Source organism: Xiphophorus maculatus, chromosome 2, assembly GCF_002775205.1.
Source record: "Xiphophorus maculatus strain JP 163 A chromosome 2, X_maculatus-5.0-male, whole genome shotgun sequence".
NCBI lineage: Eukaryota > Metazoa > Chordata > Actinopteri > Cyprinodontiformes > Poeciliidae > Xiphophorus > Xiphophorus maculatus.
This window is the reverse complement of record NC_036444.1, coordinates 16,830,888-16,858,018: the sequence shown is the minus strand read 5'-3', so window position 1 is coordinate 16,858,018 and position 27,131 is coordinate 16,830,888. Positions and strand designations below refer to the sequence as shown.

The 27,131-nt window shown below is 37.5% G+C and overlaps 2 protein-coding genes across 4 annotated transcripts; one reads left to right on the top strand and one right to left on the bottom strand.

The window, feature by feature from the left end:
* Positions 1 to 113: 113 nt before the first annotated feature.
* On the bottom strand, positions 114 to 6,606 carry ccdc77 (coiled-coil domain containing 77). 2 transcript variants are annotated; one of them, XM_023352980.1, is made up of 14 exons: positions 5,425 to 6,606; positions 5,159 to 5,244; positions 4,472 to 4,533; positions 3,319 to 3,367; positions 2,942 to 3,128; positions 2,703 to 2,845; positions 2,347 to 2,443; positions 1,821 to 1,911; positions 1,629 to 1,705; positions 1,320 to 1,468; positions 963 to 1,233; positions 715 to 840; positions 468 to 620; positions 114 to 378 (listed from the first exon to the last, which is right to left on the bottom strand). In XM_023352980.1, the coding sequence occupies exons 2-14, from the start codon at positions 5,173 to 5,175 to the stop codon at positions 232 to 234; spliced, it is 1,569 nt and encodes a 522-aa protein (XP_023208748.1). In that variant the 5' UTR covers positions 5,176 to 5,244; positions 5,425 to 6,606; the 3' UTR covers positions 114 to 231. The 2 variants fall into 2 exon arrangements, with proteins under 2 accessions (XP_023208748.1, XP_014325810.1); XM_014470324.2 differs by lacking the exons at positions 4,472 to 4,533; positions 5,159 to 5,244; positions 5,425 to 6,606 and adding an exon at positions 3,785 to 3,871.
* On the top strand, positions 4,308 to 26,261 carry ush1c (USH1 protein network component harmonin). Of its 2 annotated transcripts, XM_023352974.1 has the most exons (20): positions 4,308 to 4,406; positions 6,613 to 6,680; positions 8,060 to 8,203; positions 8,292 to 8,430; positions 11,356 to 11,464; positions 11,554 to 11,578; positions 11,657 to 11,714; positions 11,801 to 11,989; positions 12,901 to 12,960; positions 13,134 to 13,190; positions 14,432 to 14,574; positions 14,871 to 14,936; positions 15,027 to 15,157; positions 15,303 to 15,358; positions 21,707 to 21,748; positions 22,303 to 22,356; positions 22,451 to 22,550; positions 22,929 to 23,038; positions 23,183 to 23,238; positions 25,574 to 26,261. In XM_023352974.1, exons 1-20 carry the CDS (start codon positions 4,371 to 4,373, stop codon positions 25,584 to 25,586), a joined length of 1,656 nt encoding a protein of 551 aa, XP_023208742.1. In that variant the 5' UTR covers positions 4,308 to 4,370; the 3' UTR covers positions 25,587 to 26,261. The 2 variants fall into 2 exon arrangements, with proteins under 2 accessions (XP_023208742.1, XP_023208735.1); XM_023352967.1 differs by lacking the exons at positions 4,308 to 4,406; positions 6,613 to 6,680; positions 8,060 to 8,203; ... (9 more) ...; positions 15,027 to 15,157; positions 15,303 to 15,358 and adding exons at positions 15,375 to 16,340; positions 17,657 to 17,773; positions 17,907 to 18,584; ... (1 more) ...; positions 19,685 to 19,813; positions 20,721 to 20,783.
* Positions 26,262 to 27,131: the final 870 nt, after the last annotated feature.

Below are 27,131 nucleotides of genomic sequence, written 5' to 3'. Positions count from 1 at the left end.
GGTAGGAAAAAACGGAAGAAAGAAAAGAGGGAGGATGAAAGGAAGGACAGAGGCCATAATAAGACAATGGGATCGATAATGATGTCTACAAGTATATTAAAAAACGAACATTGATGTAAACGAATTTTATTGGTTCAAAGCACAAATGATTAAAAAAAGTAGTCAACATGTCAATAAAAAACAAACAATAGAAAAATCGGTAAAAGTGGAAAACATTCGAGAGAACGTTCTTCAGCTGATTCTTAGTTCGTTTTCAAGTCCATAAATTTTGGCTTTCAGAGCCATAAGCTCATTCTGAACCTTTTTCGTCCTTGAATTAGTTTGTCGTACTTCATGCAGAATGGCTAGGTCCTGGTTGGGCCCAATGTTTAATGTGACCTGAAGAAAGCAAAATGATTTAGGTTTTATAAAGCTTGTCATATAAACATTAAAACAACAAAAAACACATAGTTGGGGCATTTTTTTACCTTGAGGAGCTGTTTCTCTACATCTTTGAGCTTCTGTCTGAGGAGTTTTAGATCTGCCTTAAAGCCCTCCACCTCCATGACCCTTCTCTTCTCCAAAGCCTCATAGCGCTGAGTCATGAGCTGGAGGCGACTGGCCATCTTGTCTGAACGCTCCTGAACATAAACAGGATAATTCATAAGAAAGTCAATTTAAAAAAAAAACACACAAAAAAAAGCACACAATCCAGAATTTCTCAAAGTAGCAAACCTTAAATATTTCTCTGCCTACGTCTCCTTCCTCTCTGATTTGGGACAGTTCTGTCTCCAGTGTGATACATTGCTCTCTGAACATCTCTGCCAACTTGTGAGCTTGTTTCAGATCATCTTGTAGAGCCTGATAAAAAAAATAAATAAAAAAAAACAGCACCAGGATAAACAGGTATTGCTTATTGATGACGCTGCTCAGTAAATTTAATTTAGGGTGTACAACAAAAATAATCAAGTAGCTTTTATTACCTTTTTCTCCTGCTTATGCTTGTCAGACAGCTCATGTTGGGGTTGAGGAAGAAAAAGAGCTGATCTGCTGCTGCTGGGCTGCCAGGATCTTGTCAGTTCAGTGCCGTCGAACCGGGCCTTCGCCCTCCTCAGTCGGTTGTGGCAGGAGTCCAGCTCCCTCAGCAGCCGATCTTTTTCTACAATCCAGCTTTTCTCATTGGCCCGAGCGTCAAATTTCTGCTGTAAGAAATCTCTTGTGCTTTCATGCAACAGGTTCTGAGTCTGCTGGAGCCTGGTGCGTAAACAAAAAAAGATTAAACGTTACGGTAAGCTTTGTAAAGAGTGCCACCCATAAATTTAGATATTAAAAAGACACACTTTTCACTCAGTGCAGCAATGCGTTCCTGGTCTCTGTGTCGCTGTGCCTGAGATTCCTCTGTTATGATCCTCCGATCCTCGAGGAGAGCTTCTATCTGCTCTCTGACCAGACGCGTCTGTTCCTCCATCTGAGCCTGCAGCGCCTCCACCTGAAAATGCAAGCTAACACTGTAAAAATGACCATAACTTGAAGCATCGTATTAATGTGGGGGAGAAAAAAAGACAAAAAAGAAATAGATGTCATTTTTTTACTTTTGTAGTGGCGCTTATCAGAGTAATAATTAACACGTTTTCACAGTGGAGCAGTACCTGCAACAATAATGTCTGGTTGTCGTTCCTGTACTTCTCTACACCATCACCAGCTGATTTTGTTTTCCTGTTAGCCTCTGTTCAAACATTAAAATTTAAAGATAATTTATTTCTTTGAAAAACAAACCAAAAAAAATAAATAAACACACTCACTCAGACTGTTTTACATAAATAAACTAGATAGTTTCAAACCTTTTGTTGCCGCAGCAGGTCTTAGTTTAGTTGGCCTTAGACTGAGATTTTCATCAAACACGGACTCAGGGTGCCTCTGAGTAATTGTGACCTGACAAAGCAAGCATGATGTTGTCATTAGGGTTGTCTGCATTTCAATGTCATTTTTTTCTGCCTTTAAAAATTAAGTGTAATTCTCTTAAATTTGAGTTAAATGTGTACACAAAATTACAAAATAGTTTTATTGAACCCAAATCAACTATGACATACTTAATATAAAGCCACCAAAAGCACAGTGAAAGGCAGAAAATAATTTAGCTAAGCTTCAAAATAATTCAAACCCTTTAAATATCAGCCCATAGCCAAAGCCTTGAAAATTTTAGAGTTATCTCAATTGTCTTATATAAAAAGGAAACAATAATGACAGTTTGTCAATTGAAAGAGATGCTTCTGTTAAGCAAACACTATAGTTAAAAACCATTTATAACATTTTATACAATAAATGTAAAATATATTAGAGATCTATGAATTAGTGAGTCTGTTCCACCTTGTGTGGAGGCTCTTGGTGAAAGTATGTAATCTCTCCAGCATCAGGACCGACAAGAGCAAGAAGGTGTTGAATCTTTTTCCTGTCCTCCAACTCTCTGTAGCAAGAAATACAAGATTAAACACTGATGGGAGACAGCCAACATATTGTATAGTTAACATATTCATCCCAAAGCCATCCTGTGTCTTAAAACATAAAAACAAACAAACAAAACAAAAAATCCTCATATCACATTAATCACACACATTTAGTGACATCACAGATCAAGAGTTGGTGGCCACCTAAAAAAGTTTCTGGAAAACCACAGATGAAAATAATTTATAATAATTGTGTTTAATCCAGCGCAGTGCACCCACCTGATCTTTAGTCTGTCATTTTCTGCATAAAGTCGGAGCGACTGCTCTCTCTCCTGGAAAAGGTAGACCTGCATGTCACTCAGAGCGTTCTGAAGCTGTGTAACTTCTCTTTCACGCTCCTGTATGTCATACTGCAGTTTGTGCTGGAAGGACAGTGATACAGAATATTCCTTAAGCGATTTAGGAACTCGGATACTCAGTGACGGCTGAAAACCTCCCTCCCCAAAGAGAACACCCACCTGATCCTCTGCGATGCTTTTAAACTTTTCCAGCATTTGCAACAGCTCTTCGTGTTCACCATCATACTGGGCGATCTTCTGTCTGTAGAACTGCAGCAGCTCCCTGGAAGGACGCAGGTAAGCAAGACGCTCCTCTATGGGAGGAAGTGGGGAATCTAAATCTTTACTGGGGGAATGAATGCTGACTCTGTAGGACAAAAAAAAATATATGTATGACTCATTTTAAAGATTATTCAACTTCATATTCAGCAATGTACCTGTGCTCATTTAACACAAATACTTATGATGACAGGACTATGTTTTTGGACTGTGAAAGTGCACTGACGTGAAAACATTTTAAGAGACTAGATCTGTAGATTGGCACAAACATCTCTAACCTGTGAGGCGTTCCATGCTTTGCTGGAGATCCCATTCTTCCAAACATCTCTGAAAACGAGAGAAGATTATGCAGCAACATTCAGCATCGTGAATAAATGCAACCTAGTCCAAAGGAAGTTGTTGTTGTCTATCAAATATTTAATTATAAGACAGTTTTGTTCATGCATAATTAAAAATAGTAGTAATGGGAGAGAAAGAAAGAAATCTAAGACACCTCTGTGACATTTTGAACTTCCTTTCAGCAACCGAGCTAAAACAAGATTCACATAAACCCACTGAAACAGTTCTTTATAGGAGAAACATGAGTGATCGTATAAACGGAACATAAATATAATGACATCGTCAGTCTCTTTTTGTCTTTACATTTGGTCTAAAAACAAGCCACCACATTAATGTATAATAGCATAGTTGTTTCAATGATTGTCAAAGTATTTTTAAAGCGGAATAAAATGAACTGTTACATACAAGTAAAGACGTCGGTTCCAGAATCTGAACTGTGTTGTTGCTCAGAGCAACGGCGCAGTTCTTTTTTAAATCCAGCCTACTTCCGCTTCTTTGTGACTAACTGTGCAGAGGAAGTTGGGAGCGCCACCTATCTGCTGGGCTGTGCAATTTCCTAATGTTATTTAGCGAAACCATTACCATCAGATTTTTTATTCATTTTAATCCAATGAATGTGACATACGTGGCTTAAATGTTGTTTTTGGAATAAAATTAAGAACGTTTGGAAAAGTACAGCAGCAGCTCTCCACAAACTAGTCAAGTTTGCCAACAAAAAGCGGTGACTGTATACAATTTCAAAATAAAAGTAATTTCTTTGACAGGTTAGTATAAATTAAAGCACATAAAAATAATTTAGAAAAGATTATTTTTTAAATATAATTTATAATTGCATGATAACCACATAAAAGCCCCATGAAACAGTCCTTGGCGAAAAAATATCAACCGGAAACGCCTGTTTGGCCTAACTTGACCACACTGTCTTGGGTCCTGTAAAACTTCAGCGACACCACCTCTTCTCTGGTCGGACTGTTTTGTCTTTCTCTCAGAAATGGAGCGGAAAGTTGCTCGAGAATTTAGACACAAGGTAAGATAATCAACTTTTTATTATATCGTCCAATAATATCTTAATAAAAAATGGTACTGTGTTACCTGGTTGTTTATTGCGGTGTCTCAGGTGTCTCCACCGGAGAGGATGTTGCGCACACAGAGGCCTATTAATGAAAGAGCTGAATCAGTCAGGAATTATTTAAAAAAATTTTTATTTTGAACAAGAAAGCAAAGTTGATTCAGGACAATTTCTTTAATCTGTTGTTTATCTTGATCTACATATTTGAAGACAAAAAACAAAAACAAACAAACAAAAAAACCTATTACTGTCACTAGAGGTACTTTGGGGTGAATCTTGTTATTTTGAGGTATTTAACATTCCTTCATAATGAAAGATTATTTATGTCGACAGAAATTCCCGTCAAAATTCCATCGTACAAAGAGTATTATGTACTTACAGATTAAAGTATTTTAAAACTAGGGTGGACTTAAAAAGCGAAGAGGGAATTTACCTTTTAAAACTCTTCAATTGAGCAAAGTAAACAGAAAATTATTATAGACCTACAATTAATTCAGATAAATGGTCATATTTTGATTATAATGAATAAAATTAAGTTTTAGCTCCTTTTCCACTTTTAGCCATTTTTATGTGTTTATGTAAAATGACACATTTATGTAAAATGTGTCACACACATTTTAATCTTTGATTTTTCTTGCTGTTGAGAAGTCATATTATTTAGATGAGCCTTTAAAATTATCAAAGAGCATAGAATAATTAAGAAAGGAAACCTGATAGGCTGGGGCATTTTTATCCTTGGAGCATGCAGGGATCACCACAAGGCCATCTGTGCTGCCAGGCGGGGCCCATATTGTCTCTACAAAGGGCAACATAGCATTAGATAATATGCCACAAATGAGCATCCAAGCAGAAATAACGAGATAATTTATGGGTTTAATTAAAATTCAGTCTTTTGTTGTTGTTTTTCCAGACACGGTCATGTCTGCCCTGATTCAAAATAATTTTGGATTGTTGTTTTTTGTGCCTTAGAACCCACCTGAGCTGGTGATTTGATCAAAGTTTATGTAAAAATGTTTATCATTATAACACTTCTTATACGTGAATATTGTATAATCTACTCCTAAGCATACATTGCCCTTCGATATAAATGCACGACACACAGGGAGCTCCAACGTTGTTATTTTATGATTCCAAAGTCTGTGGTTCAATTCAAGGCAGGGCTAACCATTTCCAGCAGCACTAAGCAACAGACATTTACAATGGTCATAAAGTCAGGCGTGTTTTGAACACACCCATTTCATTTTGATGACCTGTCCTCATAAAACATTACCATTAAAAATACTTGTGCATGTGAATAAATTGGAATATCACTCAAATTAATCTATTTCAGTAAATAAATTCAAAACGTAAAGCTCATTTATAGGATTAGTTGAAACTACGTTTACACAGACTAAATAAAATTACATAGCTTTTTTCTTCTCAATTTCTGACATTAAATAAAATTAAGTCTTCCCTATTTAATGTCATGTCGGATTGGAAAACATAATTTCTCTTTGGTTAATGTCAGAATTAGGAAAAAGCATTGTTTTTATACTTTGTCCAAGATCAGAAGGAGACTGATGATTTTTAATAGATGTCATCATGAAAAAGTGTATCTTTTAATGTAGTGTATGTAAATATTTCATGACTGTATTAGGTTCAGTTTTTTCACCAAATTGCTGAAGTAAGTTCACCTTTTGAAGATATTCTTGTATCGTCCTTTAATCTTAAGTTTAAGATACGTTTGTGTGCGAATGTTGGGTGTCATGTCTGTGAGATGTAAGTTGACACTACTGACCTTCCTCTTGCCGCCTCTCTAGCTATTATCTCCTGGTGCTTTGATGGAGAAGGACAGCGGTCATAGATTCAGATCATCCCACAGTTTAGTTTCACCCTTACTTCCTCTGCTTAAATGAAATCAGGTTCTGAAATTAGTGTGTGATTTAGCAAAATTAGCTAAGGGATATCAGGGTGAAATGTGCATCAGTGATTGGCCAAAGCGTTTCCTGAAAACCATCCTGCTGCACCTGAGCCGTCATCAGGTTAGTAGATGGCTTCGGCCCCTCGTGGCATTGGCGGGACCATGGGTGGGACAGAAGGGTGTATGTGTGTGTTTGTGTGTGTGTGTGTGTGTCGGTGAGCTGACAGAAGATGGATGGTGCCAGATGTTTCTGTTCTGTTGCAGGTGGAACTGCTGATTGAAAATGAGGCAGAGAAGGATTACCTGTATGATGTTCTCCGCATGTATCACCAGTGAGTACCATCTGTCATTTCTCAGGTGGTCAAAGTGAGTGTTAGTTGCTGTTTAAAACCAGATATCTTTGTATAAGTAAACTCCTGTAGAGTATTTATTAGATCCTGTCATTTAGGGAGAACTACTTTGAATAAAAAACAAATAGTCTTGAAGTAAAGCCCTTATTATTGATATGCTGGAAATCAGTTTTCCTTTTAGTTTCGTCTTATTTATAACATTTTTGTGATATGTTTTCTCATTTAATCTGAGTTGTCTTGCATCTTTCCTGAAGTTTGTTGCTTACTGAGATCAGAGTAACTGGGTGAACCTAATGAGGCCAGTAGGCTAAAAGTCTTCTAGGTTTCAATTAATCTTTGTACAGAAGCAGAGTCCTGTGGCCTCATTGGATGAGCCTCTGATCCATTTCCATTGTGCTCCGACAAGCTTGACTAGTTATCCACAAAAGCTCTTTTTTTATGCTCGTCCTTCAAATGGGGCTGAAATGACACATATGCATAATTAAACAAGCATACCATGTGTAGTTTCTTTTCTCTTTTGTCTCCATCTGAATTGCAGCAGAGAGAAGACTGGATTATCTTTTCCATTGACATACAATGATATATTTATTCTTGATCCTTTGCTTAACTAATTATTATTATCTGTATTAATTTGAATTTGCAATAAAAAAATCTGGTTGCTGTGTAGAAGCTTGTAAATTAATAAATTAAAATTAAAATTCTATGGTCTTCTACTGTCTGATTGAAATGATTGTGTGCATTAAAAATGATCTAATTGTAAAATCGTAATTATTTTGGGGCATTCAGGTAGGTTGAACTGCTTCATTCCCTTTTTTAGATTTTTTTTTTTTTAGAGTTTTAAAAGTTAAATATTTATTGTTATGCAGTCATGGTAAAAACTGCACCACACAATGGTGGCTTACTATATGACTTTGCTATAAAAAACACAACTTTGCCTCAACCTTCACAAGTTTCACATTGAAGTTTGTGAAGGTTTATTTAATGCCCCGTCACAAGCATTTGAAGCAGGTTGAGTTCATTTCTTCATGATATTCCTGCCCAGTTGGATTATGGTAATGCAGACATGACTACCTGCATGCCACAACAAAATGACCTTAAAGTTGGGTGTGGTCTTTCAAGAATTATTAAGCATTGCAGTTTCCCTCCTAAATCATATGAAGCACCAAGGGATGATAGTCAAAACCTAATTCTTATATTCCTTTGCATATCAATGTCTTTTAGCCTATCCTTCTAACTCCTCCATAAATTTAAATCCTGACCATGTTTTGTATTCACTCAACATTTTATACATTAGTTTTCTTCACTGTGAGGCAAAAGTAACCCACCATAGACTGGTGTAACCCATTCTCTCTCTCTTTCAGGTCTATGGATTTGCGGGTGCTGGTGGGAGACCTGAAACTGGTTATCAATGAACCAAAACGGCTTCCGCTGTTTGATGCGATCCGGCCTCTGATCCCACTCAAACACCAAGTCGAGTACGACCAGTTCACACCTAAGAGGTCAAGGTGAGTGCAGGACAGCATTTTAACTGTTTTGCTATGGAGATAGTCTCAGCTGTGATGTATCTTAGTGATAAACTTGATTAAACTTCAGGAAGCTGAAAGAGGTGCGTTTGGATCGAACACAGCGTGACGGACTGGGTCTCAGTGTTCGAGGAGGACTAGAGTTTGGCTGTGGACTCTACATTTCACAGATTGTCAAAGATGGACAAGCTTACAATGTTGGCCTTCAGGTACATAAATATTAAATATTTCTAAAAAAATTATCTTTCTTTCAGTTTTCTATTTGTCACACATTTTAGGAGAAAAAATTGCACATATTAAAATCAAGAAAAATATATCTCTTACCCTATTCTAGTGTTTGCAAAAGTTCTTAGATCTTTAAACTTTTTATGCTATGCTGAGTTAAACCAAAACCTTAATGAATTTGATCAGAGTTACAGTACAGAGTTACAGTACAGACCAAAGGTTTGGACACACTTTCTCATTGAATTCAATGAGAAAGTGTGTCCAAACTTTTGGTCTGTCTGGTCAAAAGTTTGGACACAAAGTTGTGTCCAAACTTTTGGTCTGTACTGTATGTGACACAAAGTAGCACATAATTTTCATGTAGATGGTTTATATGGTTTTCAAGTTTAAGTGAGTCCATCCCTACTTAAACCACCCTTTGCTACAATTATATGCAAATTTTATGAAGCATGGCTTTCCGAGCTTTTCACATCTACAAAGGTAATTTATGATCCAATTCTTCTTAGCAAAGGAGCTAAAGATTGGTTAGAGGGGATGGAGCACATCTGTGAACACCTGTTTTCACGTGTTCCCCATATTCTCGGTTGAATTTAGGTCTGGTCTTTTACTAGACCACTGAAACTTATGAATGTGCTTTGTTGTATGGCCACAGTTCTAGAGTGACTAAATGTGGCCCAGGCTCTTCAAGCAAATGCATTTTTAAAAATATCTTTAAATATCTTGTCACAGACAAACAAAATATTTACTGTTTATTTACCAGATTTTTGCACTGACCTTAATTTGAAGTAATTTGGACCATAAACATCCATCAACCTTTACTTAGAAGCAGACTTTAAAATATGGATTGGTATCGATAATATTAGTCATTTTTTAACATATTGGTCTGATAAATAAAAGTGAGCCGATTATTGAAACCGATAATTATTTCCATATTATTACCATTTATTTCTGGAGGACGTTGGTCATGTAGTATTTGATCATGTTACAGTGAAACTGGTATTAGCTGTGGTCTTTTTAATCGATATCAGTACCAGGTACTGATATTAACTCATATTTTCCATATTGATGCATCCTTACTTTAAACAAACCACCCTTAAAAAAAATCTGGAAACTGGATGCCTTTTAGACCTTTTTATTTTTTATATCTGTGATGATTTACAGAAATCCTTTTCAGAAAAAAACAATTTTTGTTTAGTTTATTATTTGAGCAGATAAATATAATAATAAATGTCACAAGCAGTTTGCAATTAATTAAGAGAAAAGGCAGTAAGTTCTTTAAACTTGACAATTTTGGCTCCCATAATAAAGGGTTTGTAAAACACGATTCTAAACCATTCCTCAGTGGTCCTGGCAGTACGTTTATGATCATTGTCTTGGAGACAGAAAAACCTCTGCACCTGTCTCCATTCTTGGTCATGGTAGGTTTGCATTTTTGTCAAACCATTTCTAATAAAAGGATTATTTTTGTATTTTGTTACGTAGTATGTGGGACCTGAGATGCAACACACAGTTTGAGTGATTGTTAAATCAGAACTGTGTTCAAAGGATCCACTATTTGGAGTAGATCCCATTTACTCCCAAGATGGCTCTGCTCCAGAAAGTATTTATGAAAATCCCTTCAGATTTGTGTTTTAAAACAGATGCCGTTTCTATCTCTGTTTGCTCAGTGTTGATATAACAGATAGAACTGTTCATAATGGTGTCTTTGGAGCCGACTGGCTATTTTCTGCCCTGCAAGATTACAAACATACAATCGGTCTCAAATTCTCCAGCTGTGTTGTTGAACGTAATGCTCACGAATAGTGTGCCCCTAATGAATTGGCAGATTGTGCTGCACTCAAAAGAACATTGAGTTCCTCAGACTCATTCATTCCAGACAGTTCATTATGTACACAATTACAGGGGGAGGAAATAAACATACATGAAGGCTTAGAATCAGACTCATTTTATTTGTGATTTTCCTTTTCACAAAACATTAATGTACTCATTATCATGCCTTGTAAAAAGAAAGCAAAGCTCAAATAATAGGGCAGATGGTTAAGTTAGGACACAAAATGAAATTTCAGCACCAGAATTTGAATGTTTCTATTTAAGGCCAGCCCCTGTTTCAGAGTCTCTGGCTATGTGAGCCAATTTTAATTTCTAAACAAATTAAAATTGACAAATAATTTGACACAGGAAGCAAACGTATAGAATATTTCTTGGGCTTCATGCAGAACTAGCAACCTGCTGTCTTTTTAAAACATCCATAGATCCTTAGATAAAAGTAGACAGATGGTGCAGCATTATTAGAGACAAAAAGGCTGATTTATATATATAATGTAGAGAAAATGATTTGTACTAAAAATAGACTAAAGTATTAAAGGAAACTTATGTTGCAATCACATGTTTCTACTACAGGTAAGGGAAATATTAGTGAGCATAATTTCACAGAATTGAAAAATCCAGAGTATCCCTTTAACTGCTCTTGTCTGACAAAATCAGATTATATTTCAATTTGACTCTAGGTGTTTGTGTAGCCTAATATTATCTGAAAGATGTGGGTCTTACTGTAATATACAATTAAACACTAATCATATGTAAAAGCATCTTCTTGTAAGAAATAAACTAAAATGTAGGACTTTTAGAGAGTCCTACATTTTTGTAAAGATACATTATTTGTTCTCTTCTTTTCAGTTCCTGTATATTTGGACAATATTCTTAGAAGCTTATTGCAAAAACGATTTAGTGAAGAAAGTATCACTTCCAAGACAAATTGTTAAACTAAAATGGTTTGTACAAATCAGTAGATCATGACCTGTTGATCAAACAGGAATGTAAAAATGTTGGATTAGCAGAAACGTCGTCTCTGACCTCAGCAGATTCATTGAAATGAAAGTATCAATTTTAAGGTCTGCACTGATTTACAGGTGGGTGACGAGATCGTGCGAATCAATGGCTACTCCATCTCCTCCTGCATCCACGAAGAGGTCATCAGCCTCATCAAGACCAAGAAGATTGTCTCACTCAAAGTTCGCCGTACGTTGACTTTTGTGTCCTCAGTACCAGAAAGAATATTTAATACTTCACTATATCTGTGATTTGTTATTCATTTGTCTTTTATACAGATGTGGGGATGATCCCAGTAAAAAGGTCAGGTTTATTAATTCTTTTCTGTGTCCTGCATGTCCAAAAACAGCTGCTTAGTTTGTGTGTTTTTGTTTGCTCCAGCTTGTCTGATGAACCCTTGAAGTGGCAGTTTGTGGACCAGTTTGTGTCTGAGTCCGGGGTAACAGGCTCCATATTTTTTTCATGGCTTTAACCGGCTCAAAAGCTCTTGTGTTTTATTCAGTTGTTTTGTTTGTACTGCTTCAGGAGAAGAGAAGCAGTGTGGCCGGCTTGGCGTCTATTAGTGGGAAGGAGATCAAGGAGAAGAAGGTTTTCCTCAGTCTTGTGGGAACTAAGGGTATGGGCATCAGCATCTCAAGCGGCCCAACCCAGAAACCTGGGATCTACATCAGCAACGTCAAGCCAGGCTCCCTCTCTGCTGAAGTCGGACTTGAGGTGATTTCTCCAACAGGACTCTATGATGTCTCCGATAAAGGAGAGTAAATTAAGCAATAATTAACTCTCTCTTAGTGTGTATATTATCGCTTAATTGGATTTTTAAATATCCATCCATCCATTTTCTGTTCACCCTTGTCCCTAATGGGGTCGGGAGGGTTGCTGGTGCCCATCTCCAGCTACGTTCCGGGCGAGAGGCGGGGTACACCCTGGACAGGTCGCCAGTCTGTCGCAGATTTTTAAATAATTGATTAAATATTGATTCAAAATAACTTCATTCTTCAATAAGATTACCGTAACCAATAGGAATTGTTTTAATACTATTACAATTAACTGTAATTACCGTAAAAAGTGTGCTTTAAAAAGCTCTACTTTTCACAAAGTATAATTTTAATAGATTTAATGAACAAGTAGAGGAAGGATCTGTGAGTTATTAAATGATGCATTACTCTAAGAATAATTAATTTTCTTGGCTAACAAGGTTTTAATTTCTACGGTGCCCCCTAGGGAACATGGAAGACTTTTTTCCCTTTTGAGTTACCTCTCTAAAGTATTGTGTTCTCTCACAATAATGTACTGATTTTCATTTGTACGAATGTTTTTGAATATCATTCTTTTCCTTTCCTTTCCTCTTTTCTTTTTTCTCTCACTATTTTGTGCTAATCTGTCACATAGAATCCCAGCACAATAAATAAAAATAGCATGTTTTTGTTATAATGAGACACATGTGAAAACAGGTTGAAAAGGTTTATTTTAAAGAAATATGCATGCATTAGCTTTGTGTTATTAAATACAAATAAATTATTAAGACATGTAAGGACATCCTAGTACTTGTAGTTTATGGTTTTTATTTTCATTTTTCCAAAGTGTTACCGCTGTCATACAGTCAACGCTTGTTGTATCTACTGCAGGCTGGAGACCAGATTGTGGAGGTGAATGGAGTGGATTTCACCACTCTGGACCACAAAGAGGTGATTTTGTTCATGACAACATCTGTCATTAATTTTCTTTGTTTTATATAGCGGTACACACACAATACATATACCTGCAGCTGATAATAAATCATAAAGGAAAGACTGGCTAAGAGGCAGTCTAAGAAATTTGAATGATGACTTTTGTGTTTCTTTAAAATCTCAATTTTAAGGCTGTGAAAGTCCTGAAGAGCAGCAGAAGTCTCACTATCACGGTTCTGACAGGAGCTGTAAGTACACACTGTTTTGTCCAATAACTGCTTATACCTTTTAGAGTACAATGTTTTGTACTTTGTCTTATATTAAAACTCATACATTACATTATAATGTAATGTACATAATTTTGAGACATTAACTAGATTTAAATTATAAAGTGTATTTTGTTTAAAAGGATTCACAAAGACTTCCTATTTATCTTTAATTTGATATAAATCAAATACATTTGAGTAAATCTCAATGTTCTTGATCAAATTTAAAATTCTGCGACAACAATTAAACAAACTGCTGCTAAGCAACTAGTGCTGTCATATTTATCTTTATTTGCGGAGTGAAAATCCTGCAACTGGGATGAAACTTGAATTGTTTGCAGGCCCCTGTGGTTCACTGGACGGACCATCTGTCATGAGTGCAAGACCACAAACATTATTTTCTTCCTTCTATGCATCACTCTGAATAATATGCATCAACATAACCTTTCCATAATAGACAGCTTAGAAAAATGTCTGGAGGAGCAACATTTATCCTCCGTAAAGTCACTTGACAGATTGTTTGCTCTTGCAGTCAGTGATGGGGACTGTGTAAGTGAGACAAGCAGTCATGTCTTATTATTGTCTTCCTTGGTGCCTGTCTGATGCGTTTATCTGAGTTTGTCTTGATTTGGATGTTGCATCCTCCATCAGCGGGTATTGAAAGAATGGCCTGTGTTCCAAAATCAGACGGCTTCTGCTTGTGTGCCACGCTTTGTGTCTTTTCTGAAACAGTGCTTCATCTGCAGAGGGAACACTGCAACAATAATTATATGCAGTAGGCAGAACATTCATTGGAAAAGGTGCTTTCTATACGAATGAATCCTCTCTACAATGATATAATGGCAAAGTTTCAGACGTGACTGGGTTGTCAACTTTTTTAAATCCAGCCTTTATTGTGCTAACACACAAGTGCTGTTCTCTTAAGAAAAAAGTAAAGTGAAAATGACCATATCCTTGCTCCTTTTATAGAATATAACTTTTTACAGACATGGTGTGACTATTTCTGTAAAAGAAGGACGTTTGGCAGTTTGTTTTTCATGTGATACAGATTTGTGTTAGCACAAAGCTGAGAAGGAAAGACATTCCTAATGACCTGAAAGAAGCATTTCTTCACCAAGACGTTCTCTTTCCTGTCCCTGTATTAGACCTGTGTACCCGGCTGAACAACAACTGCATATAAAGGCCCTCTGATTTTTGTCTATGGCTGGTTTTCACTCTCTTAGGGAAGCGAGCTGTTTATGACAGACGAGGAGCGCCTTGCAACCGAAGCCCGCCGGGAGGTGGAGAGGCAGGAACTGATGCATCAGAAGAAGGTTGCAATGGAGACCAACAAAATCATTAAAGAGCAGCAGGAGAAGGAGAGACAGTGAGTGAACTGCACAGCCTTTAATTAGCTTCACCCAGACACTGATAAATGTTCTGTTTTTTCAAACAAAAGAAGCTGTCACACAGGCATTTGCTGCATGACTATTTGAAATCTGGCAGAAGCTAAACTTTTTTTCAGTTTATAAAAAATAATTGCTCTCCTTTTTCCCCTGTGTTTTATGTTTAAAAATTACAAATGGCATCTGTAAACTTGGCATCATATTCCCTGTATTTATAGTCCTGATGTCTGAACATGGATTCATGTTGGGGTTTTGATGTTTTTGATGCCTTTCATAGGAGAAAGATGGAGATCTCCCAGAAAGTAGCGGAGGAAGACGAGCGCTATAAAAGCGAGATGGAAAAGTACCAAATTGTCCATATTCAGTGAATTAAAAATATATTTGTTGAGCTTTTTAGCTTATTTTTTTAAAGTTAATAAAATATCTTCTATAGTATTGAAGCAGCAGAAAGGAAACACAACAGAGAGTGGGAGGAGGACTGGGGATCCAAAGACAGACCAAAGAGTCCCCGCCCTTCAAAGAGCCCCTCACCGGAGATGAAACCTCCAAAGGCCAAGAGTTCACGTATGATCAAAAGTTTAAAATGCATGAATCCTCTGTTCCAAACTTTCCTCCTCTTGTTTCTGTTTTACTCCAAATGTTCTTTTCCTGCATGTTTTCGTTTGTGTCTGCTGGTTGCGGTGCTGTTTTCTACGGCCTCTTCTCCTAGTTGATGGAGCCAGCTCCTTCATAGAGGAAGAGGAGGAAGATGAGCAAGACAGCCAAGTGAGTTTGGAGTTTCAGGTGTCATTTATGCCAGCTGTGCTAAATGACACACAAAAGTCTCAGATTTCCTTTGACAACAATAATGTAACCATGAGAGCAGACTTGAAAATTTCTTCACATATATTTTTTAAAGTTTCTGGTTGAATAGAATATAGAATTTTTCTAGAAATAAGATTAAGATTTTTCTAAAACAGCCCAAAGTTACAAAGCCAACTCTTTCCGCATGACTGAAAAGCTACAAATACAGTGAGTTATTAGTCAGAGGTTTTAATAAATCAACCTAAATTTAATTAAATTCCTCATGTCTCCTTTGCTTGTTTTGAAGACATATTTTTAGTTTGAATGCAACTCTTATCATAATTTAAAATACAGTTTTTATCTTTAAAAATGTTGTGCTACCTCCCTTCCAGACACTGCCTCTCTGAGTGCTGTGTTGTGTGAGATTTTACATTTCAAGAAAAAAAATAAATGCTCAACTGTATGGATTTTACTTGAATGTAAACTAAGTTTGTGATTTAATTTTTCATGAAGAGTGTGTTCATCTCTATCCTTAGCATTTGGCTGGTTTTATCGATATGAGGGGAAGCTGCCTTCACTGCGAAAGGTACAGTCTCTGGTTGTGTTGTGTGAAGTGGATCTGAACAGTTTACCTTGAAATCTGACATTTAACTCAAATGGTTGGAAATGAGCAAGGATGTTTTCTCAGATTTTCTTGTGTTGGTGTTGCACCAGTTTGTGTTTGTATTATTTAGTTGGTAGTTGCTGTGTTTTATTTTTATTTATTGCATTTTGCGTTACCCATCTGGTGATGCCTCAGAAAGGAGAAAAGAAAAAGAAGAAAAAGAAAATGTCCAACACAGACACACTGCAGGAGCAGCGAAAGAACAAGAAGGAGATGGAGTTTGAGCTGAAACTTGCCAGAGAGAAGGAAGAAATGCAAGAACGGGAGAAACAACTAAAGATCAATCGGCTGGTTCAGGAGGTACGAAAAGATGTAGTCTCAGCTCAGAGGAATACATTTAATCAAAGCTTTGCTTCCCAGCAGTTGGCCCTGTAATCTTTTAAAGTAATCTTGACCTCAGGTTTGCAGTTTTCTGCCTTGTCTAACCACACATTGACAGATTGACAGTGAAATTAATTCTCCCCAGCAAACAAACACTAGTTAAAAATCATTATTACCTCTGAAAGACTGCAACTGATTGTCAAAGCTTGAACTGAGGAGTAACAATGTGCTTTTCATGCTGGCAGTGGGCCAGGTTTTTACCCTTCTGGCTGAGGAGGTTGTGGGAGTTTTGTTGTCCAGTTGACATATGTTTCTTGTTTGAGCCAAGACCTGGAGCTGTTTTCAGCCAAGTACGAAGCAGCCAGAGCAAGAGTCTGCTCCTCTAGATCTGAAGCAAATACTCTCAAATGAAAAAGGGTTAAAGCTTCTCTTCAGATGAGGAATCAGTTTCTGCATTTGGCAAATCAGTTCAAATGTCTTAAGAGTCCTGGTCATAAGTGATAGTGGGATGGAGCAGGAGATTGATTAGAGCTAATCTGTGGGTGCTGTTCTGATTTGTCAAGTGGCAGAAAGACCTTTAAAGTTTTAAAGCCTAAAAGCAAACCTCTGATTTACTGGCCCTTCTTTGTTCCACTACTTTTCATTGCTAAATTCCTTGATCTGTCTTTGTCCATTGTTAGTCTAATTCTACTTAGCTACAGTGAAAACATATGAATCATAATGGAGAGTATGAGATCCTTTATAAAAGGATGACTGGGTTCACCCTTTGAGATCAGGTGAAAATCTCCATTATCCATTGGATGTTTGGGGTAGAGTTTCAGAAAATCACCTGTTATAGATGTCAAGTTCACATACCACTGGGAGGTATACCTTTCATTGGGACGTCCAGAATCCCTGAGTACCTCTAGGAACATATCCCTAGAAATCAATAATATATATTCCTTCAGGCCTGATAGCAACCTTGGATTCCCCTGAATGATCTGGAGTTTGTTGTCTGGAGCAGCAGGCATGAAAGAGTGTCACTGCTGGGTCTGTAATCTCTTTAAAACCACTTTAAAAGATGGAAGCAATCTGCCATTTGGAAGCAAATATAAAGAAATGATAGAAATATTTCCCTTTGTTACCCACAGTAATGTTGAAGAGCTTCAAAGTGAATCCAAATGTGCTGTTTATTGAAGTTTCTGTTGCAGTTTGCAGTTTTTCCAGTGAAGCCTTGTGTCATGTCTTGGGTGACAGTATGTGTGAAGGTTTTTTTCTCTTGTTTGTGATTCTGGCTGGCTGTAACTCCATCCCAGGTCTCAGAGACTGAAAGGGAAGACCTGGAGGAGTCTGAGAAAGTGCAGCACTGGGTGGAGCGACTATGTCAGACTCGGTTGGAGCAGATCTCTTGTGTGGAGAATGAATCCCCAGAGGTACAAAGTCTTCAGTTTGAACCTTCCTATGCTCAGAGCTTTTCTATAGTTGTAGTTTGTTTCTAACATGGATGATTTCATGGAAGATTTTACATGGGTGATAAAGTATTTCTTATTTGTTTGTGGCTTAAAGCTCTCCCCACCTCGTTCTCCTGGCTCAGAGCCAAGGGTGAAGCATTTTCCTGGTGGTTTCAACCTAGCAACCACTGATCTGGATGACATAAACCTGGACGAGGTGGACCAGAGCCTGAGGGGGCCTCTTAAAAAACTAGTCCCGACTCAGCCCACCACAAACCAGCCTCCGCCTCCCTTGCCTCGCCCCCCACCCTCACCCAAACTGAATCCAACAATCCCTAAGTACTCCCCGCCCTTACCTCGAGTATCCCCACAGCTCCGGCCTCCTTCTTCCCCCAGTCCTAGGAAGCCTCCATCCTCTCCATCCACTTTGACACACAGGGGGAACAAGCCTCGCGCACATCCCCAACATACACAACTGCGCCGCCCGTCTCCCTCCAACTACCCTCTGCCATCTCAAACGTCAAGACCCCCATCTTCCCCTCAACCCACGCCACACCCCCATCCTCCGCCTCCCCCTCCTCCTCCGCCACCACCACCACCTCCTCCTCCGCCTCCTCCTCCACAGCACTCTGAAGAACGTGAATACCGCCAGCATCACCACCACCACCACCACCACTTCCAACATCCTCCCAGCCCTCCCGAACACAGGAGTGAGTGGGAAACAGGTGGCTACCTCCCCAGAGGGGGGATTTATGCATCTACCAGTGAAATGTCTCACCCCTCAAGTCCAAAGGTTTGACTTCTTCATGCTTCATGACAGAAGTATGACGAGTGCGAATTGCCTTTTCATTGTGATTTGTCTTTAAAATCATGAGTGTTTTTGTGTTAGGAGCATTTGTGCTCTTATGAGCCTCTCTACAGCTTTTATTGGTAGAATGAACTGTAGAGATGGTTGCTGATGCTTAGCTGTGTCTCTGTGGTTTTTATAGAACATAGTGAGCAGGATGCTGCATGGTGTGTAGCGTGTGATGATATTTAAACAAAAGCCTGTGTGTGCTACTGTTTTGAGCACCCCCGAGTGGATGTTTTTCTGAATGTTTTACCATCAGCTGCATTGGCTATTAAATTTGTAGACATGCATGAGAAAATGTCAGGTTTGTGTGAAGTGAAACCCGTAGAGCCAGAGTCTCAAACTGCATTCCTCAAGGGCCGCTGTTCTGCCACTTTTAGATGTTGCTCTGCTTCAGCACACCTGGCTCCAATATAAGTTCACTAGCAGAGTTTTGTGGAGCTTCACTGCATGGTAGTGAGGCAGTAATTTAAGCGTGTAGAACAATGGACACTTCTAAAGGTTGCAGGACTCTGGTCCTCGAGGATTTCAGGTTGAGACCACTGTTGTACCAAAATGGGCTTCAAAAAAGTATTATTTTAAGGGACTCCAAACCAATGTGTCAAGGTTATTTTTTATATTTTTCTTGCATTTTTTTCTCCTCAATGTATTTTTTATTGCATTGTAGAAAGTACAATTCAAAGTGTATACTTCACTTTGAAGGTGGAATAAGTTTTGAAATGGTGTCATTCATGGAGAAAGGAAAATGCTGAAATTTTAGCTAGAGTGTGAGTTCTTTTTAGATCTGCCGTGCACTTGGAGTTTGTGATGTATTGAAATATGAGAAGTGCTTTGGGTGGGTGTTACATTTCTAGCATGAGCCAGACAACTGAAGGATTCCTTGTATTCTAGGTGATGAGAAACACCTCCCATGTCAGCCATATTTCCAGTTCAAGCAGTCAGCTGGTAAGCCTCCCTCCTTGTGAAAACTCACATCAACCTTGTGCTGTATTTGGAGTCGGCTGAGCTTTGTAAATGTTTTGCTTGGATATGTGATCCAATAGCAGCTGGCTCCCAGTCCCCCTAACCAGAGGCGTCAGATGGCTCCCGTCATGTCAAAGCCCGTCATGCTGCCTCAGTCGCAGGCTAACCGGCCAGATCCGCTCCGACCTGCTGTCCGTTCTGATGGCCTGGTATGAAGCTTATTAGGGTCATCTGGCACAGTATGCCATCAGCTGCAGCAGCTATCAATGTCTGCCTCCTTTTAAGAGCCCTAGGAAGTTTTCCAGATTTCCAAACAATCTGTTATTTTTATTTCAAACAGGCCAAATATTCTAGTATTTTTCTTCAAAACCTTAATTAAAACAGGCAAATCAAGTTGTGTTTGCGGCATGTTGGATAAGCTGGTAAAGAGCAATCATCTCTCCTGATTACAAATGAAACCTTAAACAGCCACTTTGCCATTTGAGCCATTAGCACCACCACAGGCCTTTACCTCCGCAGTGAGAGATAAAACGACACATAGACAAATCTCTGCTAATTGTAGCTGCTGCTGCAGGTAGAAAGGAAATGTACGCTCCTGTTCTCTCTGGGGATCGTAGGTATTGTGAAAATCATTCCTCAGTCACACGTAGGCGTTTACTATTTTGGTTTTCTGAGTTTACATTTTGACTGGATCTGGTCAAGAAATGTAGAACATGAAGTTGTTATTCCTTCATCTCTTTTATAGTTAAATATCTTATTGGTAAAAAAAAAAAATACATGGAAGAGTAACAGTAATCTTGGTAAAATATTTGTAAATTATTTTATTATAAACGTAATGCATTTAAGCATCCTTTCAGGGCTGCAGTTGTTTTGACAGACATGTTAGAGAAAATGTATTTTGCTACATTTTTGTTACTCTGGGCTGTTTTTACTGGAACAGCAAAGTGTGCTTGTTACTGTGGACATATTTGATGCGTTGTAATCAGATGTCAGACTTCAATAGAGTTTCAAAGTTCCCACAGGGCCTGGAAACTGTTGAAGTATCAAACTGAAGAATGTATTTTTCTTTTATTCCTGCAATCTCACTGAAAACGTTGAACCGGTGTTGTGCTTCAGCCTCCAGAAATGCTTAAACGGATGGTGCCTTTCAACTCGTCTTTCAAATCAAACAACAAACAAGTAATCCTTTCTTCTTGTACCTTCCCTATTATGCTTGAGTGCTGCCTTCCTTTTCTAGTTTTACCTTTTTGTCTCCCTGACTGGACCCTCAGTGATGGCTTTTCCATGTTTTTCCCTGTCTTCTCTCTGCAGCAGTTGCACCCCTGCCTTTTTGATGAAGTGGTTCATGCATGACTGTATTTTTATTGATTGGGAGCAAACTATAGAGGCCATGAACATGTTTAGGATGGGAATGCATGTCATGTGGTTGTTGTGTCACTAGGGAGGTGAATTATGTTTTTATTGCTAAAGAGGGGTTTTACCTTCTGAATTCACCACTAAAAATGCTGATTGAAAACATCTGTTGTCACATTTAAGTTCTTTATGCATTACAACGGGACAGAAGTGCCTTTTTTCCTATAGGTTTCATTAGATTTATATGATATTGCACATGCAGGAGGAGGCATGTTTACTGAAGTCAACTATTATACTACAATAAATAAAAACAAGGCATATATGGGGTTATTTTTACATCAAAGAGCATTTGCGCAGCAGCTGGAAATGAATTGTTAGATTAATGTTTGTTTTTTTCTGTACTGGAAACTCTGGGCTGAATAAATGTGATTTACTCACCCTGAGAGCTTGGTTCTGTTTCCTTTTTCCTCCTGTAAAGTGAAATTGCTGCAGACTTGAAGTGGATCTGTGTTATTTCCTTCTGTGGTTGAACGGAGAATCGCTCTTGTTAAAATGTGTCAGATTATTTTTGATTTGTGAGAAACTTTACGGTTTTTCAGTGTTGAGGCTTATATTCAAACTTTTACACTGAACTGGTTGTCAAAGGAAATCTGACCTCTTGTCACACAACTCATGTTCACTAAATGTTGTCTTCATTTGCTCTTTGTGTATTTACTTTAAATTAATTACATATTGATGTTTTCTTTCAGGGATTTCAGAAATACGTGGACGACTTTGATCCTTACTCCATGGTATTGTATCCTTGGGCTACAGAAAAGGAGATTCAGTTCTTTTATTTGACAGAAATCATGCATAGAAACATTTATCTTTTTTTTTTTTTACCCATCAACTGATGTGTTTAAAAAACTGTTTAAACAGATTAAAGAACTGTCTTTGTTCCATTTATATTCCCAGGGGAGGTAGACTGAAACTATACAGTACATAAAATACAAAGACTAACCTTTGGTCTACATTGAATCTTTTTCATCAGTAAGATGAGTTAAGATATTGACTGGCCTCAGTCAATATCTTAACTGGTCACATTCAATATCTCTCTTAGCAGAATCCCACATCCTCTGAAGTGTTACAGAGGAGATAAAATTTACTGTATATGTAATTATTCTCGACCAGCACTTCTCTATTTTAAAGCTACTAAAATCTGTACTCATGATTTCCTCCTGCTGGTTAAGTTCATTTGGAACATAGGTTACCATTTATAATGCCGTCAAGTCTGTTATTCCGTCACTTACATTTAGCCACAGTCCAAGTGATTTTTTTTCTCCTTCCCTGTTTTCTTGATCAATAGTTCTCCTCAGACCAGGTAGATGGGCGAGATGTGAGACTGTTAAAAATCAAAAAGGTAAGTTTTTTTCATAGTTTAAACAAAAGGCCTGATTCTTTTTCACATTCTAGAACATGACTGATGATTTCTTCATTTTTTGTGTGTTTTTAAGGCCGGACAACTTGAACTTGCTCTGGAAGGGGGAGTTGACTCTCCTCTTGGAAAGTTGGTGGTGTCTTCAGTGTATGAAGGCGGTGCAGCCGATAAGCACGGTCAGCTGAATTCTTCATTCCATGATTTCACTATACTGCAAACGTGTAGGGAGTTTGAAATATTACTGTTTGGAGCAGATTTGTTGCACTAAGTGAGTTAAAATCCTAATTTTTTTAAACTCACAGAGAAGGAAAACAATAATTTATTGTTTCTTTTTTTAAAAAAAACATTCAAAACTTTTAACCTTTTATCCACTTTCGGCCTATTTTTATGTTTCAACACATAATTTGAAAATTTTAGACCTTGTATGTTTTTATTCAACAGTTAGTTCCTGCACTGACTAAACTGCGCATCTGTGATAATTTTAAGAAGGCCTTAATGCTGATTATTTTTGCATCTTAAATGTCTGTTGTTTCTTTGTGTTTGTGCGTTTGCAGGAGGGGTTGTCCCTGGTGACGAACTCATGGCGGTCAATGGGAAGATCCTGATTGACGCTACTTTAGAAGAGGGACAAAACTCTCTGGCTCGGGCCTGGAACAGTGGAGGGGTATGAGACCACTTAGAGATTAGAAGACATACTCTGGATTTGAACAATATACACAGTTTAATTGAACATATGTTATACATTCAGCTGAGGTTCTTACTTTGTATTGATTTAATCACAGAGATTTAAAATTATTTCACCCTTCAGGACTGGATCGATGTTGTGATTGCTGTGTCCCCTCCAAAGGATTATGAAGATGAAGTGTAAGATTTATTTTTGTTATGTTCCAATACGCTTTGTTGCATTTTATGTGCTAAGCTACGAATCTTTTGAAATATGACGAAGTGGTTCAGTAGTTTACAGATGGCGGCTCGTGTTTCTGTGTGTGTGCATGTGTATGCAGCCCTAAGTCAGCATCAGTCAGTCCCCCTGTGAAAAGAAAGGTGTTTGAAGGCAGTGCAACACTTTACAGACATGGCTATCAGCTTCAGCACTAGCCCCACCTCTCTTCCTTCCTCACCCTTGTTCTGGTAATCAACTTAGCCTTCAGCTCTCATCTTCTCTGCTGCACGTCAGAGGGGAGGTTTGGTGTGGCGGTTGTTTTTGTTTTTGTTTTTCCTCTTGGGGACATGTGACAGTCTCTCTGACAACTTGAATACTTAAGACAGCAAGAGGATTTTAATGTTTGTTTCCTCTCATCCTGTCAGGTTTATGGTCTCCTTGTTGCTTGGTTTGCTCCATAGAAAACGGTCATGACTTTGAATGTACACTGTCAAAACGAGGATTTAAATAAAACACTCTTGCTACTTAAAGACATTTATAATGATAAGTGACAGATCACTTTGTGTATGTGCTGGACTCAGTGAGCCATAAACATGTTGTTGCATGTTCTCAGGCCACGGACACCGCAGACTCCTGCCAGCCTTCAGCAGTTGTTCTGATTGATGTTGTTTCTTGGACTGTTACATGTCTTAAAATCTGTTCCAACCTTTGAGTATGAAATGTTTTTATTGAATTTACTGTCACAAGATTACATCCACTTATTGTATTAGTTTTGGGCTTTTGGTGATTCATTTGAACTTATTGTAGCTTTTCATAAACTACTATTAACATTTGAGTAAATGTCCTAGAGGAGGATGCAGACAAAACATCAGTTGTGGTCATCAACAAGCTTCTGGAGTAATTATGACTGACATTTTGACAACTATAAACAATTTAAAATTGTTTTTTTGGTTTGGGCCATTCCGAAGACGTAATATTATCCTTTTTTAAAATCCTTTTCCAAATCGGATTTGATGTGCCATATCAGGTTTTCCTGTATAGCTAACAATTTAGGACTCAGACAGAATAACAAGTCATGGCCGAATAGCTTGACTCCATATTTGTTTTCGTCTTTGTCTCCTCTGAATATAAACCTTTCACTTCAGAAAATATTTAGTTGTTCCATAAAGAGCATTTGCAATTTTCAACCATGCTTCAAGGTTTGATTCTTTACTGGTCAGCAGCATCCTATCAGGTTTCATCTGGAGCTCTAAGCTTTATAGTAATTCATATGTGCAAAAAGAATGGCTTAAATAAATCACTAAAAGCTCAAAATGAATATGAAATGCATGATGTCTACATGTAAACTTTTGACAAGACCTGCGTGTAATGTGAGAGATGCACCAATTGCAGTTTCTAGGCAGATTCTAGTTTTGATCTGGGAATTTTTCCAAAAAAGCAAAAAACTTCAAAAGCTTTTTTACAACTTAAAAATATATATTATATAAAATACATATTATTCAGACTTGGGTTAAAGGTCCGCAATTTTATTATTTTTTTCTCAGGTGGGAGCTATTATATCCTCCAGGTTAACGATCAAAAATTGCACCTCTTCATCCTCTTCTTTCTTTTTTTTTAAATAGGTCTAAAATAAAAAAATCACAATGTTAAGAAGTATTTTTCTTTGTCATATTTCTTTGAAATATTCTGCAGCCGCATCCATCATAATTTTATTCAGGATTCAGAATATAAAGGACTATAAATCCTTTAAAGGGGCAACTAGTTTACAACTACCAGCTGTTCTTATGCAGCTTAAGACAGATGGGCAATGAACGCCCTCATGCTGTATGTAAAATTAAGATGTAAAATTAACAAAATTAACAGCATAAAAGAACGTACTCATAGTTTCAATATTATCATCCTATTTTCCTTTTTTGAACTTATTTCCCCCCATATTTTTTAAAGCAATCTGTACTGTACCTTTTCTTTACACCTGTCAGATGTTCACAGTTACTTAGCTGTGATTTATTGAGTTGTTTGGGGAGGAAGAGATTATTTTGAGGACTGTTAAACTGAAAACTGAAAACCATCAGGTCGCTAGAGAACAATTTGTGCATCTCTAGATATTTTTTTGCATCACAGTAGTTTGGAAAAAGTGACTGTCTTGTAACTCATTTGCATTAGTCCATCGCTGTTTGTTGTGGTTACTGTGCAGTGTCTATAATACGAAAATGACAAATACATGTTTGTTCTGTTCATATTGCATTACACTTCAGATAAAAGAAAAAGCTTCTATTGTTTAAATTCTTTTATTAACTTTGCTCCTTTCTCCTGCAGGACATTCTTCTAATACCACCAGCCATTAAAACCAGATTCATTAGGAGGAACCTCTTCAACGAGAAGACTGAGAGGCTCTGTGCTTTTTCTGCTTTATCTCGCTTTGGGACTGAGCCAAGCTGTTGTTCAGACTGACGCTGCATCACTGATAGCCATCTTCACTGTCTTGTTTTGTCAATGGATGGTCCAATCAATAATCAAATTTCTCCCTTAGACCTCTTCCCTTCTGCAAAAACTGGAAATAATTGACTTCTATTATGCTAGCATCAGTCACTATGCAAATGAAGGAGGAATTTGAATAAATAATCAATAATGCGTTCAGAATTTTCTTGACCCCAATAAAGAACTGGTCAGACTACAATTGAGGTTCTGCTTGAATATTGATTTGAGATTTTTTAATAAAATTTTTTTTTTTACAGATTTATATACTTAGTGCTGTAAATATAGTATTTTTAAGTAAAAGTTATGTTTGCATCTATCCTCTGCAGAAATATGCATATCCAGTATATAATTCACATTTTTGTTTAGATGTATAAGAGCTTGGGACTCTAAATTAGTATTTTATATACAAGCGATGGAAAAAAAATGTCACTGTCTTTAAGTTCTTGTTTTTTTTTTTTGTACTAGTATATAAAAAAATCATCTGGAGTTTTCATTTGCTACATCAAACCTCAAGTGTGCAAAAAACCATGACAGATTCTGTGGTGTCATTACATCTGAAAAGTTGCGTAAGCAGTACATTTATAGAGCCCAACAGATTCAATGACTTGACTGTGTCTTTCTGCATGATATGAACCGGACCCTTCTGACCTTGACCTAAATCAGATGCCGAAGTGTCAGCTTAGGGTCTTAAATCTTCAGAAATGTCTTCCTTAGTTCAGCTCGGTTGTTTCAGATGAAAGATATTTTCCATTTTTGACAGTCATGAGTAAAAGCATCAGACTTGAGTTCACCTTCCACACCTGTGGAGCCATCTTCTCAGCAGTCATCGTCCCGGACAGAACGGCAATTTGCTCATATTTATTGGTGTGAGGTAGTGAACTCACCAGACAAATAACAGCAATAAGTGAGGCAGGGACTAATCATTTACTAAATATAAAATAAAATAAATAATTATTTCACCAGAATGCACGCAAAAACTGCATGAGTGAAATTAGTGAGGTGAATTGCCGGGAGAAGACCTACTTTTTTTTTTTTTTACAGAGACGAGATATTTATATTTCTACATTTTTGTAAATCCTATGCATGTGTTGGACTGTATAAAACTGTGGCAAATTAAGAGAAAATGAAGTTTTCAAATAATGATTTAATCCATTAAGGAAAATAAGTTATTCCAACCAACCTGGCATTGTATGAAAAAGTTATCCTGTTACCAGTAACAGGATAATTACAGGTAAATACTGTTTAATGCAGTATATGTTTTCCAAACATTCCTCCTATTTGGCATTTAGTTTTCTTCCTTTTTATGCCTTATTCATTTCACAATCAAGTTCAAGCTGCAACCAAGGTTTCTTTAAGCATTGATGTTAATACTTTATTTTAACATATTAAATTTATC